Source organism: Papaver somniferum, chromosome 3 (genome assembly GCF_003573695.1).
Source record: "Papaver somniferum cultivar HN1 chromosome 3, ASM357369v1, whole genome shotgun sequence".
NCBI lineage: Eukaryota > Viridiplantae > Streptophyta > Magnoliopsida > Ranunculales > Papaveraceae > Papaver > Papaver somniferum.
In genome coordinates, this window is record NC_039360.1 from 24293940 (window position 1) to 24315428 (window position 21489).

General features: G+C 35.4%; 1 protein-coding gene across 1 annotated transcript; it reads left to right on the forward strand.

Moving 5' to 3' along the window:
• Positions 1–18556: 18556 nt before the first annotated feature.
• On the forward strand, positions 18557–21140 carry LOC113361030 (regulatory protein NPR5-like). The gene is made up of 2 exons (XM_026604414.1): positions 18557–19178; positions 19747–21140. Exons 1-2 carry the CDS (start codon positions 18729–18731, stop codon positions 20536–20538), a joined length of 1242 nt encoding a protein of 413 aa, XP_026460199.1. The 5' UTR covers positions 18557–18728; the 3' UTR covers positions 20539–21140.
• Positions 21141–21489: the final 349 nt, after the last annotated feature.

The window sequence follows — 21489 nt, forward strand, 5'->3', positions numbered from 1 at the left end:
TAAAATATTGGCAAAGGCGCTAGAGGACCGGGCTCACCTGTCAGCCAGTCACATCGTGGCCAATCCCACGCCTAATTTCATATTTTATCATGTTTTATTATTTTTCCCTGATCTCATGAAAGTCTTTTCATTTGAGCAAATCTCCTTCATCTCAAGGAAACTCCCTAATCTCATGGTGTTTCCTCATGTGAAAGAAATAATAAAAATAAGGAAAGGAGTTGTGGGATCGAGCTTGCTAGCCGGCCGGCCATGCCCTAGCCGTGGCCGGTCCCACACTTCATGGTTCCTTATTATTTTATTATTTCCATCATCTCATGAAAATTCCCTGATTTCATGAAAATTATGTAAAATTAGGGAGAAAACGCACGGGACCGGGCTCATTGGTCGTCCGACCATGCCCTAGCCGTGGCCGGTCCCACACGCTCTTGTCTCATTATCTTAATATTATTTGTTTCCCTCATCCCATAAAAACTCCTTCACTTCAAGGAAACTCCCTAGTTTCAACAAACTCTTTGAATTCATGAAATTTCCCTCAAGTCATGAAAATAATATAAAATTAGGGAAACTCGTGGGACCGGGCCCTAGCCGGATGTTCATGCCCTAGACAGTCCCACATTCCCCTTATTTTATTATTATTAATTTTTATGTTTCTCTCATTTCATGGAAACTCATTGGTTTCAACAAACTCCTTGATTTTATGATATTTCCCTAAAATCATGAAAAATATTATAAAATTAGGAAAAGTGCCTTGGGACCGGGCTCTTTGGCCGGCCGGCCATGCCTTGGGCATAGCCGGTCCCACACTTCATGATTCCTTCATTATTTTTTATTCCTCGTCTCATGAAGTTTTTCTGGTTTCAGCAAAAATCCCTGATTTCTTCATATTTTCTCAAAATGTTGCTCAAACACACACCGGAAAATATCGAAACTCTCAGGACTGAAAACAATGCTGATCCAGAGAAGTTGTCAAGATTTAAATAAAGGCTCTCTCTGGGGGTAAAACTCTAGTTCAAACTCTAACAACATTGCTAATAAGGGTACCAAATCTTCTCGGCCACTGATTCAGGTTCTGGTGCTTCCTCTTCATATCACAATCAAGCTCAGCCCTATTCCTATGACTAGTGACGGTGCTAGTACTAGTGGTATTAATAAAAGATATCGTCGTACACCTATTTTGGTTATAAATTCTGAGCCGCATACTCCTGATGCTGATTTGAATGACAATGTGGTTACTTCTCAAGTGGATGATACTGTCTCTGTTGAATATGATACCACTGCTTCAGCCATGGATAATGTTTGGGACATTGCTGCAGCCTTTGCTTATAATGCACAGAATCATACTGATGCATGGAAACAGGTGATTGTAAAAACTTATCCTTCTTTATTCATTTTTGCTTTGTTTTTTCTTTTGTTGTTTTCTTGCAGTCTTTCTTTGAATTTCTCTGTTATTACCGTCATGAAAATTCTTTCCTGGAACTGTCAAGGTATAGGTAACCCTCATACCCGTGATTATCTTCAATTCTGTTTGACCAACAATGACCCTGATATTTTTTTCTTGTGTGAAACCAAAACTCAGTCTAATAATATGAGAATTTATCTTTCTAAAACTAATTATCCTCATTACTGGTTTCATCCCTCTTTGGGTCTCTCTGGAGGTATCTCTCTTGGCTGGAAAAATGGAATTGATATTGAAATCATGTATACAACCTCTAAAACTATCCATGCTATTGTTCATACTCATGATAATAATATGGATTTCTTGATAACCTTCATGTATGGGGCTCATGATGATACAGAAAATGCTAATCAGTGGCAATATCTTATTAATATGCATTTGTTTGTTGATCTTCCTTGGGTTCTTCTTGGTGATTTAAACTTCACCATGCATGACTCTGAAACTCATAGCTCTAGTGTCACTCATCCTCATCATGCTAGACATGTTAGAAATTTTGTTCAACAACTAGATCTCATTGACTCAGGTTACTCAGGAGCTGACACAACTTGGTCAAATCATCGTAGTGGAGATGATCATGTCTCTGCTCGTCTAGATAGAGCTTTAGTGAATAATAACTGGATCAACCACTACACAAATGCACATCTTCAACATATAGTACCTGTTGCTTCGGATCACTGCCCGATTTTGCTACATACAGTTCCTTCTGCTACAAAACATTCTCCTTTTAAACTCTACAAGTGTTGGTTTGCAAAGACATGGGCATTTCTCCTTGACCGAAAAAGGCTGGCCCTGAGGCTTGCAAAGATCCGGTCCCACGTGTTTTAACAAGTTTGACCTAATTTGCTCAATTGCTCATATTGGGTCCAAACTCTTCTCAAACAACTTGGATTTTTCTCAAACGACCATCAGCTGGTCCCATGACCACCAAGGGCCGGTCTCATGCCCCTTTGGTCGGTCCCTCATCTCTCCATAATTAGGTTTTACTATCTGACTCTCACACGAGCACTATTTTAATAAAAGATTAAACCAGCATTTAATCATCTTTTCACCAACTGGTCTTCAGGAGACTTTGGTATTTTGCTCATCTGAGCGTCTGGGCGTTACATGGTCGACTCGTCATCCCATGTAGCTGGTCCCTCCTTCACTGTGGTTAATTTTCAATAATTCATCAATTGATCAAAATTAGAAATTCGAATCCAGACCTCTGCAAATACATAATTTTGAGCAGATTCAAACATTAATAATTTTGTGTTGATCCCGTGATCAACACTTTAATAATTATGCTCGTCCTAGCTTCCAGTATCTTAAATTAATATTTTATTTTATCTGGTCCTGACACCAACAATTCATCAAACGAGCAACACTTGCTCATATGAGCAATATTTTCTCAAACTAAGGAATATTGGTTCAACTATCAATATTCAACGATTCAGCAACATTTGCTCACCTTAAGTTATCAACATTTATTCGGCAATATACTTTTGTCTCAGTAGGCATGTTCAAATCACGAGTCTCAGAACATTTGTAAATCACGTTTGACTCAGCAATACAAGGACTCATCATCCCATAAAGTCAGCAACTGACTCCACAATCACGAGATGTCAATCGTGTCACATGAGGGATATTAACTAGGGTTTTGGTCTGGCGGTCTACGGCACGTGTGTTCATACACACGATGAGAATGTGAGCAAATCGTGCAATCAGTTGGAGGAGTTAGAAAAGTAGTGGGTGGAAAATTAACCAAGTCTCCGCATGATGAGCAACTGGTTTTGACACGATTTCCCACTTCCCCACTCTTTGACTCCAGCAACTGTCACACTTCGTGGGATCAAGGTGTTTACAATTCTGGCAATATAAATAAGTCTCTAAATCATGATTGAAAGGACAAGAATTTCTCGACAAGTTCACATAGATAATCTTTCGTCTACACGAACTCATCGTCTGAGCAATTACTCTCAACAGAGAAAATTCAATCAATCAAAACTTATTTTATTTCTTTACGCAGAATACCCAACACACCTACAATCTTTGATCACCATTGATGTTACACATTTCTCAGCTTCCCTCCTACAGATCGACACATCCTCTCTTGTAACCGAATTGACTCTGGAACGACCATTGTCTTGGTTTAGGCCGGAGTCTTACCAATTGATCTCTCGAACTTAAAGCACTCCCTTCTTGCAGTGCATCTGTGTGAGGTTGGGAATTTGCTCGTTTCAAGGAGTCTCCTCCGCACGGTCGTCTCTTCAATTCCGTAAAAACCAGTAAATCGTTTTTCCCCATCTACAGCTCCTTGTAGTTGATTCGTTAGGTTATCCTTCTGGTGGTCTAACGTGAGTGGGATAGTCTTTGGTTCTCATGCATTCGTTATTATTGAGTACATCCATCAAGGAATGTAAGGTTATTCCCAAGATCTCACATTCACCATTGTATGCTGATCTCGCCATCTTAGTTCAGATGTTCCTCTTCCCGAGCCTGGATCTTTGCCTTTTATCTTCTGATGACCTTTTCATATCATTTCATTCATGCCTATTATGACCGAAGTCGTTCCTATTGAGTTCAGAAGGACGATAGATATTTGAGAAACCAATTATAGTCATCCGTTTAGGTGAAATCTATGTCTCTCTAGAACCAAGAGAACCATTTGGTGATGTAAGGAGCCATATTTCGAGAACGCGCGGTATTCAAGACAAACTTGACTCGAAATTTCTATTATGCATGTAATGTCTAATTTAGTCATGTGATAATGTCTCATAGATAGAAAGGTGAAAAATTGAGAAATAGGTGGTTTAGTATTCACTTACCTTTATTGAAGTTCTCCAGAACTCCTGTTGATCTTATCCTTCAAACGGCAGAACGCAGTGATATCCGAATCTCAACTACACACTTCTATCCTAATCCTAGACTTGCCTAAATGTGGTCTAGAAATCAAGATATAGTTTTGACAACTAAATTTGATAACAAGCTTGAGATAGAAACACTTGTGAGTTCGACCGAGTAATGCTCTAACAATCCCCCTTTTGTCAATTTTAATGACAAAACTATCAATACATACAGATTAAAAAATAAAGCATCAAAACTCTAGAATGCACCATGCTTAATTTCCTTGGTTCTTCAACTCCTTGAATTCTTCGTTACTTTAAGTTGCAATGATTCTAAACGTGTTCAACCCAGCATCGTTGTTGTTGAAGATCTGTAGCGATAACAACTTTAAAAAGGGATTTTCAATCGTCATTATGCAGAAACATAATACTATTATCTTTTCCAAAGTTCAATTATATCACAACTTCGAAGTAATACTACGGCGATATGTTTTTACCCTTTGGTCAATACTTACATCTTTTGCATAATAGATGAAAGCTATAGATGTTGATTCACTCCCTCTTACATAATGATCCGTAAACCATATGTATGTAGTGTGAAAATACTAATCAATTCTTCCCCTTTTTGTCAATAAAAATTGGAAAAGTTATGAAAGTATCGGATCGTAATGAAATCAAACAAAAGATGCTTCAAGAATTTAAAGGAATCACATATCAACTTTTATTTAGATGATATCACAGAGTATAAAATACTTACCGGTCATCTAGGAGATTTAAGATACAAGCATCCCCTGTAAATTCCACATACACTCCCCCCACAAAAATATAGAAATTAAGAACAAGTTCATTTGAGAACTCTCCCCCATTTGATGTCATTTCCAAGAGAACAACATGAGCGGCCTTACTCTAATGAAAAAGAAGGATTTTGTCGGACATTAACAAATCACATGGATTTGTATCCTAAACATCGACATAGATTAATCTCAATGCCAGTTACGAACAAAGAGACAATTCTAATCGATATGAATCAACAAAATAAAATCTTATAGAGTAGATAGTGCAGTAATTTTACAAAAGTGTGATCACTAATAGGTCAATACTACGAAAAATTCTCATAAAACTTGTTCTATTTCAGTTTATAAAACTTAGATTTAATTTTTGAGCATATATGAGATATCAGTTCAAATTCACAAAATGCAAAGGATACATATATCTCATAAGACTTTGCAATATATTAAACCAATAATGATTACATACTGCAAGTTCATCTTCCAAAAACTCTAGAATTTAAATAAATAAATCTAAAAACATACAAGATGAAAATCATTGGAAACAACTTGTGAAGTCACAATATATGCTATACCAAACCCTAGTCATCCTTCTTGAATGCAAGAATAAATTCTCACAAGAAGTTTCCTAGCAACGCATCAGGTTATTTGTAATAGTTTGAGCGGAGAATTCCTTCTCATTGTTGAAGAACTCGTTGATGATTAGATCATTCATTTTTTCCAAGTCTTCAGAATTGTCAGTTAACTCACTAAGTTCCATTCTTAGTTCACAAGGGTAGCTTTTGGCTGAGCCAACATGTGTTCATAGTGAGTTATCTTATCCAAGGAGAGATTGATTCGAGATTTCAAATCATTCCTCTTAGACACAAAGTTCTTCACTGCATCTCTAAAATCATTATACCGATGACACATATATACATATATACACATATACATACATACATACATACATACATACATACATACATACATACATACATACATATATATACATATATATATATATATATATATATATATATAAAAAGACAAGTTGAGGTAGAACTTTTTTCTTCTATAGGCAATTTCCCCTTTCTGATCCTTGATGATTTGATTCCTTTGCATAGGTGAACGTTAACAGCTTCTACTGCATCCTTTTTGGTGATACCTCTAGTTACAGGAGCCATTAAACCGTATTTCCTCAAGAACAAAAGAATACGGAAGTAACCCTAAATAAGAGAAATGACCATCCTTAATTAATAGGGTCCGGGAACCAGTGCGACTTTAGTATAAACTTGCCGTCCATGAGCCGTAAAATACACAAATTTTGATAACCTTTTACATTTTAATTTTATTATTACTAGTTACTTATCCTCGTGAAATCATAGTTGTGTCAACATAAGATTGAACATATCTTAACTCAAATAAACAAAGTTTAGAGCATAAGAGTTAACGGTTCAAAAGTTACGAACTATAGATAGGTGATGGAATGCAAATATGCATTCTAGATTTTGGAGGTGGCTCAAGAAGATCACATACACGATATCTCTATGAGATTATTATGAGGTGTTTCACGTATAGAATTAGCAAACTTAACATAAAAAGATCAAGTCGACTTGAGTAAACTTGTCATCACAAATAGTATTGTGAAGAGTTTTTGTGCAAGCCTCATTTTCTCAAGATAAAATATTGAGGCTGCACTTATTACTACAATTAAGTAGTGACGGGGTGAGTAGATGACTCACCTCTTGTGTCACTAGGTGATTTAACAAGGTTATTTGTGTATATAGGAGACTTACCTTTCTTGGTTCTTCTTTTTCTCTGTTTGTCTTTCCTTGGTAGTGAGGTTTTAGAACTTTTATCCAATAACTGATTTATTCTCTTCATGTCATTCTGAAGTTTAACAATTTTCTTGTTATTCTTCTTGAATTTCCAACATTTTTGTTGAACATGGTTCTTACTTCCGAAAAAGAAGCAATGCAGAGAGGGATCGTCTTTAGAAGACTTAGCTACTTGTTTATCACAACAAACTGTTTCCACTTTACATGAACCGACAGGAATGGAACAGTTTTTGGTGATTGAGGTCTTGCCGGTCAACCCCAATACCATTAGTATTACCAAAGGAATTTTTCCCAAACAACATAACTGAGATTTTATCTGAGCTTCCCGAGAGCCTTTGTAGATCACACTTGATGGTATCAATCTCATTATCTTTTACAGACATTGCTCTAGTGACATTTTCATTAAGTTTTTCCAACTCTAGATTTTTCACATGAAGAGATGGTTCGATTTTTTCCAAGGTTTTCTTCAAACAAATGTTTTGTCGGTGAATTTCTTCACTTTTATTCATGAATTCTAAAATCTCATTTTCTGACTCAGAATCAGAGTCCAAATCAGAATCAACAGATTTTTCTGCACAGGGGGCTGAATTTTCTGTCTGATTTTCAGAAGTAAGCTTATCAGGGTTGTCAAGTGAAACTATGAGAGCATTATTTCTTTGAAGAGAACTTCCATCTTGAATAAAATCATCATGGGTCTCGGTTTGGGAGTCCCGTTTCCCAGATTTTTTGTTCCTTCTTAGGATATTTTTGATTTGCTGCGTGATCATATATATATTTTCTTCATCGTGATCAACACAATATTTGTCACCCAAGACAAGATTTCCTTCAAAAAATTTACGCCTGCTTTAGTTGTGGCTTCAAGTGCAAAAACGCTATCTGTAGCCATACTGTGCCCGTGATCAAATATTTTCAACTTCCCAACGAGACTATTTCTGGAAAGAGTTTCAAGGTTATCTCCTTCCATGATGACATGTTTCTTAGACTCATATCTTGCTGGTAAAGATCAGAGAATTTTCATCACAATGTCCTTTTGGGGAATAATCTCCCCTAACGCATAAGATGCATTAACAATTCCAGACACTTTTTGATCAAACTCATCAAATGAATCGTCATTAGACATATAAATATTTTCCCAGTCAGAATTTAGGTTTTGAAGCCTCGCTTCTTTCTTTGAGGTATCTTCTTCGAATACGGTTTCTAATACCAAGCATCTTTATACTTAGTGCACGAAGTCACATGGTGCTGAAGATCTTGGCTTATGGCGTGAATAATATCATTTAATCCATCATAATTATGCTTTGCAGCACTTATCTCGGTTTCACTATATTCTGCTAAGCCCTTCTCAATAGTGTTTTTGTCTCTAAAAATTGTCAGAGGATTGTATCCTGCAACTACAAGTTTTCATGTCTCAAAGTCACGGGCTTGTAAAATGAACGTATAATAATTTTCCACCATAAGTAATTTGTGTCATCAAAGGCTGGTAGTACTTTTATCGATATTGCACTCCTGTCCATATAGCCAGATTACTTCAAACACAGACTTATTAGGTATTAAACGTGTTTTCCTTCTCTAATATCAATTGAAAACATGGGGGGTACCAAAATACACCACCAACTTCTTCTTAGGAAACCTGTATGGACTAAACTCAAATATAATTCCAAGAGTTCAACTTAATGAATCTCAATCAGGAAAGATATGAAGATCTTATATCTCTTTCCCTCACAATCAGAATGTTAGAACCTGATTATACTGTGAGAGTACTTGGACGATTCCAAATATCAATATCCAAGAATCAATCAAGTCGTATCCAATATTTACGATGGACTTATCTACTTGAATTGATTTCAACGCAAAACCTGTGGTATTTCAAATATAAATATAAACGATATAATGCGAAAAATAAATAACACAAACACCAGAAATTTTGTTAACTAGGAATCTGCAAATGCAGAAAACCCCCAGGACGTAGTCCAGACTTGAACACAAAACTGTATTAAGCCGCTACAGACACTAGCCAACTATCAACACTTCGGACTAGAATGTAGTTAAGACCGAATTGAACCGTCACAACAATTCAGTTACAGTCGTGCTCCTTACGCCTATTGAATCCTAGCAGGACTCCGCGTAATTGATTCCCTTATAGCTTACGTCCTTTACAACTTAAGAGTTGCTTTAACTTAATTGAATAGTTTAAACTAATCTGCCTCCCACAGATAAGCCTATATGTGATTTCCGTTCTGATCAAAGATCAAGGTGAGGTAGGAAATCGATTGCAATAGACAAAGTATAGCAAACAAGAAACTTTGTGATTTCTATCTATCTTGTTTGTTGTCGAAGCAAGACTCAACAATCAAAACAAGATCAGGATACACGATTTATTAAAGCAATGATAGTTGGACCTGGCTTCACGAATCCCTGTGTGAAGTCTTTTTAGTCGCTAAACCCTAGAAGGGTTTGAAGGAGATGACGCCTTTAGTGTACAACTAGGACACACAAGAATAGTGTCAGGGATTCAAAGATCCTAGTTGTTTGAGGTTCTACTTATATAGACTTTCAAGATCAAGGTTGCTTTAGATTTAAGCTAAGGTAGCTTTGGAATCATGCGACCAATAATCACCTTTATATGAAAAACTTGACTTGAGATTAACATAATAAAATATACACTCTGATTAGGATGAACGGTAACCGAACCTTGTATAATGCTGGGTTCATAAAACTTAGCCGAAGCTATTCAATTGAACAATAATCTTAACTGTTTTCATATAACAGTTTAATACTTTTCTTAAGTCACAAATTTGATCAATCATGTCTAGATGTGTTCTTAGAGAGTTATTCAAATACCGATTATCTCATAGAAATAATTTTGATGAATCTGAAAATATTTGATAGGGTAAGTACGTGTACCGGGTACGTGTATTGTATCTGTTAATGAATATTCTTGTCATAGTACGTATATCGTGTATGTGTACCATTAAGACAAAAACAAGTTCAATAACTTACAGATCTTTTATGGTATGCGTACCCTTCCTGTTTTGATACCAACAAATCTTTTTCGGTTTGCATACTAGGTATGCTTACCTTCCTGGTTCACGATTTCACAAACTTTTTATGGTCTGGATACCGGGTATGCATACCAAAAAGTTGTTGCCGAACTGCAGCTTCGCCGCTACGTGTACTGGGTACATGTACTGCGGCTCTGGACTTATAACAGTTCTCTCAATATGTGAACTGGTATGCATACTGTCCTGTTCCAAATTTACAATAGTTTTATACCGCTCTAGCTAATAATCAATATGAAACATTCCCGAATAACATCAATGCCACGTATCATTGTTCCAGGCAATTTTCAAATAATTAAATCTTGAATCACAATTTAGGTCATGAGCAATATCCTGTTCTTAACCAAATTCACCAAGTATGAATAGATGTTCTTAAGCTTAGCATGTTTCGAGAACGATGTTCAAAATAAACTTGACTCAAAATTTCTGTTATCATGAATTGTCTAATATAGTCATGCAATGTCTCATAGATAGAAAGGTGAAAACTTGAGAAATAGGTGGTTCAGTCTTCAGTTACTTTTGTTGAAGAAGTTCTCCATAGCTCTTGTTGATCTTCTCTTTCAAACGGTAGGATGCAGTGATATCCGAATCTCAACTACACACTTTTATCCTAATCTGAGACTTGACTAAATATAGACTAAAAATCAAGATATAGTTTTGACAACTAAATTTGACAACAAGCTTGAGATAGCAAGATTTGTGAGTTCGAGCGAACAATGCTCTAACAGAGCTGCTCAAGAACACTTTACATATATCTGGAAGCAAAAAATTCCATTAAACATTGGGATTTTTGTTTTTCTGATATCTAATTCTGTTATTATTGATTACTAACGATGTTTTACATATATATGATGATTTACGGATATGTGATTGATATATCGCGTAGTTGTCGTTTGGAAACCAACCCCTTAGTCATTAGGGTCATGCGGCACGAAAAACATGAGATTGATATATCGAGTAGCTATCTTTCTTAAAATTAACCCCTTAGTCGATGCGGCCATCCGGCTATCTTATTGGTGACATTCCCCTGGATTTTACCCGGTCAACCTAGCATCGTTCATATGGGGCACGGTATAGTATTCATTTATCAGCCCACTGAGTTGCTCCAATTACCACAAGGTCCACAACTCCAATAGCCAGACCTGCCCACTGGTTTCCCTCTTGATGGGCTGCTCCATATAGAAAGGTGGGAACCGCAGATTATATGTCATAAATCATTAGTGCTTCCAACGACAATAACAAATTAAAAACACAAGTACAAGTTTTTGTAACACAGAACAAATACTTCCCAGTATGTTTCTAATTCCATCTACATAGAAAACAAAGAGTGAATTACATATTGGATTACCAACAAAAAGTTATTAATCACCAATAAGCTTACGGGGATTCGATCAAAACTAAAATCCCATCTACTTGTAACAGAGTTATATAACCTGGATCATTCTTTTAGGGTTCTGTTTCTTTAATTTATCAAAATGTTGCAATTAGTGTAAAACATTACAATCAAACGTATGCTGCAGTATTGACTGAAACCTGTCACCTCTGTCTGCATCTCTAATCCAAATCCGGATTCAGTACAGTACGAAATTAATGAATTCTTGTGTCAGGCTTTGTTGACTAGACTTTCATTGATTTTCTTCTTCTTTCTTTTCGTTAAGATTTTAGAACTGCTATCTATCCATAATTTCCTCCCATCCCAATTATAGTTTATTATTATGGGCAGGAGCAGGAGGAGCTAAGAGTCTGAATTGAAAATTGTGGTTTCAGAAACAACAAGTTCAACAGTGCTATAATGGTGATTGATGTGAAATTTGGGGGGGTGTAAAGCTTGAATTGTCAAGCGTCAAATCAAGGTGTCACTGATAAAGGGTAAGGTGGAGAGTAGTAAATATCAATAAAAAAGACAAAATCAGGGATATGTCAATCAAACGGGATTTTTTAGGCAGAGGCAGAAACAACTGCATTACACTCTTACACACGTGCACGATCGACAGTCTTATTTATTTGGGAGCGTCTACAGCTGGGTCAATAGAGCCTTGTCCAAAACTGGGATATGAAATAGCACAATCCTAATGGTTGAGAGGGGAATGATTTTAACATCCGGTTTAGTAGCGTGGTGAAGAGGAGAATGATTAAATGTCCAAATTCATTGTCCCATATATGGACAATCCCGATTCTAGAGTTTTCGTATTTATTGTGTCGATCGCCATTAATAAAGAAGGAAGAATAAATCCAAAGAAATTATTGTTACTGTAATTTTCTCTCTGAGCCTACACTAAGCCTGTTTGACTCTGGTTCTCTTTGTGACGGATCTAGGTGGTGTCTCTAGTAATTCAAATCCCCAGAACAAACCACTGTCACAGTGTCACATACTCGATCAGAGATCACTAACTTCTAGTTGATGTACTGTTCGAGTGCAATTCATTGATTTCCCCCCCCACCGTAGTTAATGTTATTAAATGCTGTTTTTTCAATTTTGTATGTAGCTGCTGCTGCTGCATAATCAGCTGTTTATCTGCAATAGTGCAACACTGCAGCACGCATATATTTCCAGAGCACATCCGGTTTCATCAGTGAATAGTGATGTAAACCAAATTACTAAGTCCAAATTACTAATTTTGTAATGATAGCAAAAAAAAAAGTAATTTTCTTTTATTAAGCTTATGATGTAAAGGTTAAATTTTGGCCTCATATATAAATAGGAACTCGGTAACCAGAAGCACTATTGAGTCATCAGGTGCTCAAAGATGTTCTGATACAGTGATGTAAGAAAAAGGAACATTTGGCATATCGCATTCAGTTATTATATTGAATCACTCTCTAATATATTTACAAACTACTGTGCATGTAGTCTTGATTGAACTCAAGTCACCCTAGAAAATTTTCATGACTATGTGATGCACAATGGCCTACTAGCAAGTTATATGGTGGACGATTTGCATTTCACAAGTTCAATGACTATTGGTCCTACTAGTAAAGTATTCTAAAAATGGAAATAATGGTTTTTTACAGTGGAATTATTGGCGTTTGTATAAGTTTTAACTTTACTCCCCAGGCTTCAAAAACGAAATTATACTCCTTTCAAAGAGCCAAATTTTAAACATCATTAACAGTAAATAAGATAAGATGTACCGTATATCTGGCAATGTTATCAAAATGGTATGAAAGATTTGGAGAAACTCATTGTAGCTCAAGCTATTTGCTATAGGTTCCTGGCAAGATTGCTAAAACTAGCAATGTTTTATGCTGGAAAACTATTGCAGAGACAAAGCCCTTTATCAATGCTAATTCATCTTTAATTCTACATTTTGGCTCGCATATTTTATTTTGGCACGATAACTAATGGATATGTGTTGTTTCTTTGATGAGGACTTCATAAAAGAAACATCATCCAAACATATATAAGTGGGAACTCGGCAACCAGAAGTACTGTGAGTGATCAGGTGCTCAAACATGTTCTGATTCAATGATGTAAGAAAAAGGGACATTTTGCATATCGACATGCCGTTATTATGTTGAATCGCTCTCTAATATATTTACAAGATACTATGTCATGTAGGCTTGATTGAACTCAAGTCACCCTAGAAATTTTTCATGACTATGCGATGCACAATGGCCTACTAGCAAGCTATATGGTGGAGGATTTGCATTTTATTCAATGACCTATAATAACAATTCAGCATCGGACTACATTGCTAAGGAAGCAAAGATTAAAAATCTTCAGCATATGTCGACCAAACTACATTCAAAAGTTCAAAATGCTAATATAGATACTGATGTTTTTGATAAAAATAAATATATAACCCTCCTGTATTACATTTGATCTTTTCCCATTAAGAAAAAAGAAAGACCTTTAATAAGAATAGTTGAATCCGATATTTTACTAAACACAAATTGATCATTTTTCTAATTTCTAATAGCTTTAAAGTTAATTTATGTTTTATCGAATGTCTAACTGTTTTTTTTTTTGCACAATATAGCACAATAAAGCACAGCAGAACAACGCTTTTATAAAAAGCACAGCAATTCCAAACTAAACCTAAACCAAGGTCTGCTTAAAAGAAAAACATAATCTTGTCAAAGTTTACCAACATAACAAACTTATTTTTAGCTAATCCACAAAGCTCCTTTGATTTTGTAGAGAATTAAGATACTGGCATGAGGTGAATTTTTAGTTTGTATTAGCGGTTCTTCTTATCCATGTCCTTGTTCATTTTTCATTCCTAATTAAGTCTTGTAGTTAACCTTTTGCCCCACAAAGAAAAAAGCAGAAAATTTTGGTCTCACATGTAGATGTCGCTAGTCAACAAGTTAATGAGGGTAATTAAAGAGCTATAATGATGTGTCTAAAGGACTAGTTGGTTGTAGCCTATAGGCTACATATAGCTTATAAACAGCATCAGTACTGTATTCGTATTCACCTATAGCCACATGCATCTTATATTTCATCAAAAATGGTGGCCTAAATCCAAAATGGCCTAAATCATCAACAATCGTTCAAACCATGGAGAAGTTGGAAAAACAAAAGGGTATGCACTAAGCACTTATGCTCCTTTGAAGGTAGACAACAAAAAGGGCGAGGGAAAGTGAAACCTAATTAATTAAATATAGGGTTTTATATGTTTAGTAAATTTATCGACAGAGCAAGCAATCATCAATGAGGACTGTAATTCCCACCTCCATACTTGAAGGAATAATTATACAGTAGCATTATATATACAGGAAAAACTAACCAGAAAGAATGTTATATGAGTGTTCCATATTACAAAAACAAGAGCAACGACTGTTGAGAAAGCTTTTATGAATATTTTCTAACGTGAAAACGACCCTAACCATCTTCCTTTTTCTTGGAAAAGGAAGGTTTGACATTTATTACTCCCTCGGTTTTAAAACGTCCTTGTACATGAAATAAGCCTTATCTTTTCAAAATATAGATAATAATCAATTCGATTCATGCATCAAGTTGTGTAAAAAAAATACAAACAGGTTTACATAAGCACCCGGGGGCCTACATAAACTAAACAAGATTCTCCAAGAAAAAAAATAAAAATAAAAAAGAGACCAAACCAAGACTCCAAGAGATTCGAACATACAGAGCAACAACTTATGGGCGTTAAAGAGAGCAATTCCCACCATTGAGAATATCTAGTTGTACTTTCGGGACCTAAACAAAACTAAACAAATGCAGTTAACCCTGTTAATATAGATGTTGCATATTTTAGTTTCTATTTGTACTTTGTTTAAATATGTTAGACCTCTGCTTTTTATGATCGACGTAATTTAATATTTACTGACGCGTGCTTTGTTAAAAGTTAATAGCATGTTAATAAACCTTTGATTAAATAACGTGTTATGAAGGCAAGATGCTAAAACACTACTTAATTATCAGGATTATTCTTATGATTTATGTGAGCTGCTAGCAGCTAGCTAATTGGGCAAACTTGATAAATAATAATACTAAAAGAGGCAGCAATAGATTTTCTGTCATTCACTCATATATCTATGTCTCCCCCATTGATTTCAAAAAAAGAAAAAAAGACATAAATGTCTCCCTCATTAGATCTCATCATTTCTTTCGTTTCTAATTATTAGTAAGAAATATATTTATTATTTATTTATTTATTTATGGGACCGGATTCACAGACTTAAACATTCCTCTTAATTCAGCACATTACTTCTTATCAGTTATCACATTGTGATGGTGCAAAAAAGATTTCCAAGTCCACTTGACAGTATGGTGATACACTGACATTATTCGGCTCAAGCCGAGTCAAGCATCCCTCACTTGGCTGTACCCATCATCAGTTGATTTTCCATCATGAGAAACAAGGAAATCTGCTTTAGGTATCAACTTGGTATTTCAATTTCAGTATTGACTATTGAGGCAAATATATTTACTGTTCTTTTCTTTCTTTACTTGATCAAAACAAACTTTTATTACCCATCAACTGTCAAAGAGTACGATCCCAAGGAACAACAAAAGAGTAGCATACAGGCTGACAATTTAGCCATTCGAGGATTAAAGTGAAATTAGGAGGAGAACAGGATTTAACAATTTGACCCCTACCAAAAACGGTTCATTCTTTTCCTTTCCTTCTTATTTTCATTTTATTATTTTTATTATTTATTTTTTTCTTCCTAAAAGTTTCAAATTAATTTACCTTAATTTTCATTCGGTGTCAAAAATGTAGGACTACAACTTAGAGCTATAAAAAACCTTTTTTCTACAACTATTTATTTAAGCGGTTGATTATTTACTTTTGATAAAAATATACTTATTTACTCCTCGGTTACAATTCTTTTTTATACTGCCTGTAACAGCAGGAAATCCTACAATTACACTCAAAGTTATTGGATATTTAAATGATGGTAAGCTAAACACTATGAACTACATATATATATACAGTGGTTAGATAATCAAAATGAGAAATTTAAGAAATTTTACATGGTTGGTTTTTAAACCTATATCCACGGGACTGATTCACTGTGTATGAGTAATGATTACGTACAAAGTATGTATTCAAACTCAAAAAAATCTCACACCCCTAAAATATCTCACTCAATATTTTCTCTTTTCTTATATAGACAGTCACATGACTAGTGGATGACATATCAATTCTCCCGCCGAGCTTTAGAATTGGGTGTTGAATCGATCATGATTTCTTATCTCGCTCGCCGGATGATATGCCATCATTGATGAAGCATGGGAGAGCATCTTGGTCGAACATATCGTTGTCTGTCTATTGCTGAACGAATCGTTTTTTTCCACTTGGTTGGTCAACCAGCTCTTTCGCGCCAATCAGACCGCATTGACTATCCATTAAATGTATATCTACCCACTTTAAACTCGGTATTTCATCGATCTCGCTAAACCTTTACAATGTCCCTCCTGAGCGCGTGGTAGCTATCTCGTTTTAAAGTAAATGCACCTTGAGCGAGTGGTAGACACATATAATAACATTGGAGATTATGATTTACATTGTATATAGTAATTTATATATTTTACAATGTTACTTGTTATTATTACTATCGATAATATAACTCAACGATTTGATCTTTTTGATATTGTTGGGAGAAAAATCATTTATAATCAAAGTTCAGTCTAACGGTAAAAAAAAAAAACCGTTTTATGTGTTGCAAAGAAAAAATATCATGTGGAAACATGCATCACCATATCCAAGATATGGTATTTCAGGGCATCAATTTCTAGGAGCCGGCCCTGCTTGATCAAGTGTTTAGTTTTTATGTTTTTGAAGCATGAAAATTATTAGATTAAACTGAGATTAAATGGGGGTATGTTACCCCCATGGAGTTTGCTTTTACAATAGTACTTATAGAATGTAGTGTTACATGGTCTTAGTTGTTGAGAGCATTCCCAAAGAGCAGTCATCCAATACTATTCACTAGACCGTAGATGTGTTGAACTGTGTATTTTTGGATTTGGGTCAAACCTTTGTTTGATTTATGCAATCGAATAGATATACTAAGGGGCATCGATCTCCGAGGATAGAAATCTCATTAGATTCTCCAAGTCTGTTCCGAACTAAACTTTTGGTCATTTCCATTATGTTGCCGCTTTAGAAGCGATCAACATGACCCAAGTTTCAGATGCAAGTGCGGGAGTAATGCCCAGCGGTTGCGCTATTGCTAATATCGTATTGGTCTCCCCGTTTCAACATATTGACACCAGTCCTCGATATTCCGGGATAACCTCTTGCTTCTCCATCCTTGTTGATTTTGATCCAATCGAAGTGAGGTTTAATTCACCTCACGAAGATGGTTGATGTTGCTATAGTTCCTTGTGCAGGGTTTGCATATAGGTGCATCCCAGGTAACACTAAAAATAGGTTGGTTTAAGCCCATAAATATTCTTGTTGGAATTTGATGATCGTTTGCATTATGCTGATCAGATTCGGTTGTTGGTGCCAATATACTATCTCTTTACTGGTTATCCACAAGGACCTAAAAAGAAAACAAAAAATTGTGGTGACTGAAACATGAGCCTTTAATTATATAATTTTTCTAGAGCTGAGAAAGTTGGATTGTATTTCTACCTGCTTGATAGAAATATAATCAAATTTTCTATGCCATCTCTTGAAAGATTATACAATTATAATTTGTACAAAATCCATCTATATTAGTCGAAGCATCGGAAATCATCGTCTTCTACCATTCTTCCTGTCCTCCTCTGCATTTATCATGTCTAATGAATTAAAGACAAAGAGGTTTTTGAGATTTTTTACCATAGCCCTTGGCCCACAGGACATAAGGAAGATTTCGAAAGGCATTTCTTTTTGCAAGTAAAACAAGAACATGAGGCTTGGCTTGAGCTGAGTCTAATTAATATACCGATTTGGTCACACCTTTGCAGTTTGCACCGTCAGCTGAAACAAAGATGTGTGGTACAAAACTAAAGTGTAAAATTAAGTGGAAATTTTAAGTCATTATTTACTAACACAAAAAACTTGACCGACGCAGCACAGCCACCAAAAGTTGCTATTTTTTCTCCTACCCTCAGACACCACCACACCCATACAAAACGAAAAGAAAAGAAATAACCCTAAATCACTATATATAGTGAGAGAGAGGATGAAAAGAGATCTTTCTTTTTTCTTTCTTCTTTTCATCATCTTCTTCTCTTCTTCTGTTCTCTCTTTCATCCTAACAGCTATAACTAGGAAGAATTCTGCTCTGATCAACAGCTAGAACTAGATTACGTTTAGTTCCCTATATAGAAAAGAAAAGGAACCTAGTTTCAACTGCCATCTTCCTTCTTCATCAACATGAGTATTGAAGATTCTTTTAAGTCTCTCTCTCTAGACTATCTTAACCTTCTCATTAATGGTCAAGCTTTCAGTGATGTAACTTTCAGTGTGGAAGGTCGTCTTGTTCATGCACATAAATGCATCTTGGCTGCAAGAAGTATTTTCTTTCGTAAATTCTTCTCAGAATCATCATCTCCTTCTTCTGATTCGCCTAATGGAACTCCTGTATCATCGTCACCACAGACTGTCATACCAGTGAATTCTATTGGTTATGAGGTTTTCTTGTTGATGTTGCAGTTTTTATACAGTGGGCAAGTTTCAATTGTTCCTCAAAAACAGGAACCAAGACCTAATTGTGGAGAAAGGGGTTGTTGGCATACTCATTGCAGTTCAGCTGTTGATCTTGCTCTGGATGTTCTTTCTGCTGCATCTTCTTTTGGTGTTGAGCAGCTTGTACTGCTTACTCAGGTTCTTTCTCACTTCACTTAGAATTTCGAATTAGAATTTCAAGTTTGGGCAGAATTCTACTATTAGTTTACAAATTAGGGTTTTCAGATTTCTAAGAGTTAAATTTCTCTTTGGGGAGTAATTAGGCAGTTCACAGTTGGATCTAACTTTGTTTTAATAACTATCAACCATATTTAGATATAAATATAATTCTAGCTGGATAATTAACGCTCTTTGGGGCTATTAACTCTAACTACTTAATTAAATAGTAAAATAAATTAGATCTTGGATTTCATTTCTTTTTAATTTTTATTATTATCTTCTTATCATTGAATTGTATATTGCTTAATTCTTTTTCTTTTGTTGCATGTCATGATAACATTCCAAATCTAGACATCATAATCTGGTCGTCTTAATTCCATTTCCAGTTTTTTCTTTCTGTTCTCAACTTTCCCCATTTTTAAGCTGAAGAAAATTTAGGGTAGTTCATCTCTTGTATACTTATAGTGAAAATTTAGGGTTGTTTTTTAATCATATTTGTATAAATCATGATCGTTTTATCAAATTTGATGTTTTATTTACCTTTCAGAGGCATTTGGCAAGCATAGTAGAAAAAGCTTCAATTGAAGATGTAATGAAGGTTTTATTAGTATCAAGGAAACAAGAAATGCAACAACTCTGGAGTACATGTTCCCACCTTGTTGCTAAATCCGGTCTTCCACCAGAAATACTTGCTAAACACTTGCCATTTGATGTTGTAGCTAAAATCGAAGAAGTTAGATTAAAGTCTTCATTGTTCACAACCCAGCAGAATCAATTCTCTTTTGTTCCTCAACATCACCAGCACCATCATCAACTCCAAAACCATGACCATAATGACTATCACCATCTGCATCTCAGTATATCAGCTGACCTTGAAGATCAAAAGATTAGAAGAATGAGACGAGCACTAGATTCTTCTGATGTTGAACTTGTTAAGTTAATGGTAATGGGCGAAGGACTTAACCTTGATGAATCACTTGCTTTACATTATGCAGTCGAAAATTGTAGTCGAGAAGTGGTTAAAGCACTGCTTGAACTGGGTGCAGCTAATGTTAACTATCAAGCTGGTCCAACAGGAAAGACATCGCTGCATATTGCAGCTGAGATGGTATGTCCAGATATGGTAGCTGTTTTATTAGATCATCATGCTGATCCTAATGTTAGAACTACCGATGGCATTACACCACTTGATGTTTTAAGAACATTGACATCTGATTTCCTTTTCAAAGGTGCTATCCCTGGACTTTCTCATATTGAACCTAATAAACTTAGGTTATGCCTTGAATTAGTTCAGTCAGCAGCTCTTGTTATCTCCCGGGGCGAAGACGGCGAAGAATGAACAGAAGGAGAAGAAGTAAATTAATCTGGCAACATTTCAGGAAAGAAATCCTACTCAAACGCGAAAGATTAGTAAGTGATGAGATTATATATCAATATATATAATGATATGTTACTAATCATGGATATATATATGTCACAGCTAATTAACTGCATGTGTAAGCACTAAGTTGAGCAGTTGGTGTTAGTACTAATGTATTTAATCTCGTTATTATCAACTGTGGTATATGAAGAAATAAAAATGACGGGGAAAGACAAAAATGAAGTCTAGTACTGAAAAGGAAGAAATCACTGATGGATTTGCATAAAACACTGGTTCTCTGCCCCTCTCTCTCTCTCTGTGCCATTTATATTCCTTTCTTCTTTTGCATCGTCTGTTTTTTTTTTTTTTTTTCTTTCTTTCTCTTTTCTTCTGCAGCCTAGATAGCTCTTTGTTTTTTGCTACCGGTTCTTGTATGATTTGGATTATAGTATGCAGTGTAGTGAAATTGATAATTGGTAATAATAATGAAATAAAGATAACATGAATTTTGTTTTTCTTGGGGGAGGAGACAACAAGAATCTGTCTAGAAAAGCTTTTTCTTGAGTGATGGATGAAGAGATGCAGGTCAATCTTTTCAAACCCACCATCAGGCCCTGTCATGTCAAATGACTTCTACTGTCTAATTTATTGTTGTTATATACTGTATAAACATATAATAAATATTTTAAGACTTTGAATTCATAGATCAAAGTTGTATTACGTTAGCTGTGTGTATACGTCCTAAACTTTGCAGCAAGAAATATGGTGTGGCACAGAGCCTTTTTGTACTTTGGAGATCTTCTATGTATTGTAGAACTGAAGCACAATATGCATGCAGAAGAATCATCAGTCTTCTATGCGGCTTAGAAGGAGCGCTGGGATACTCTTTAAGTTGATTATTGCACATTGTAGAGAATGTCTTTCTATAAT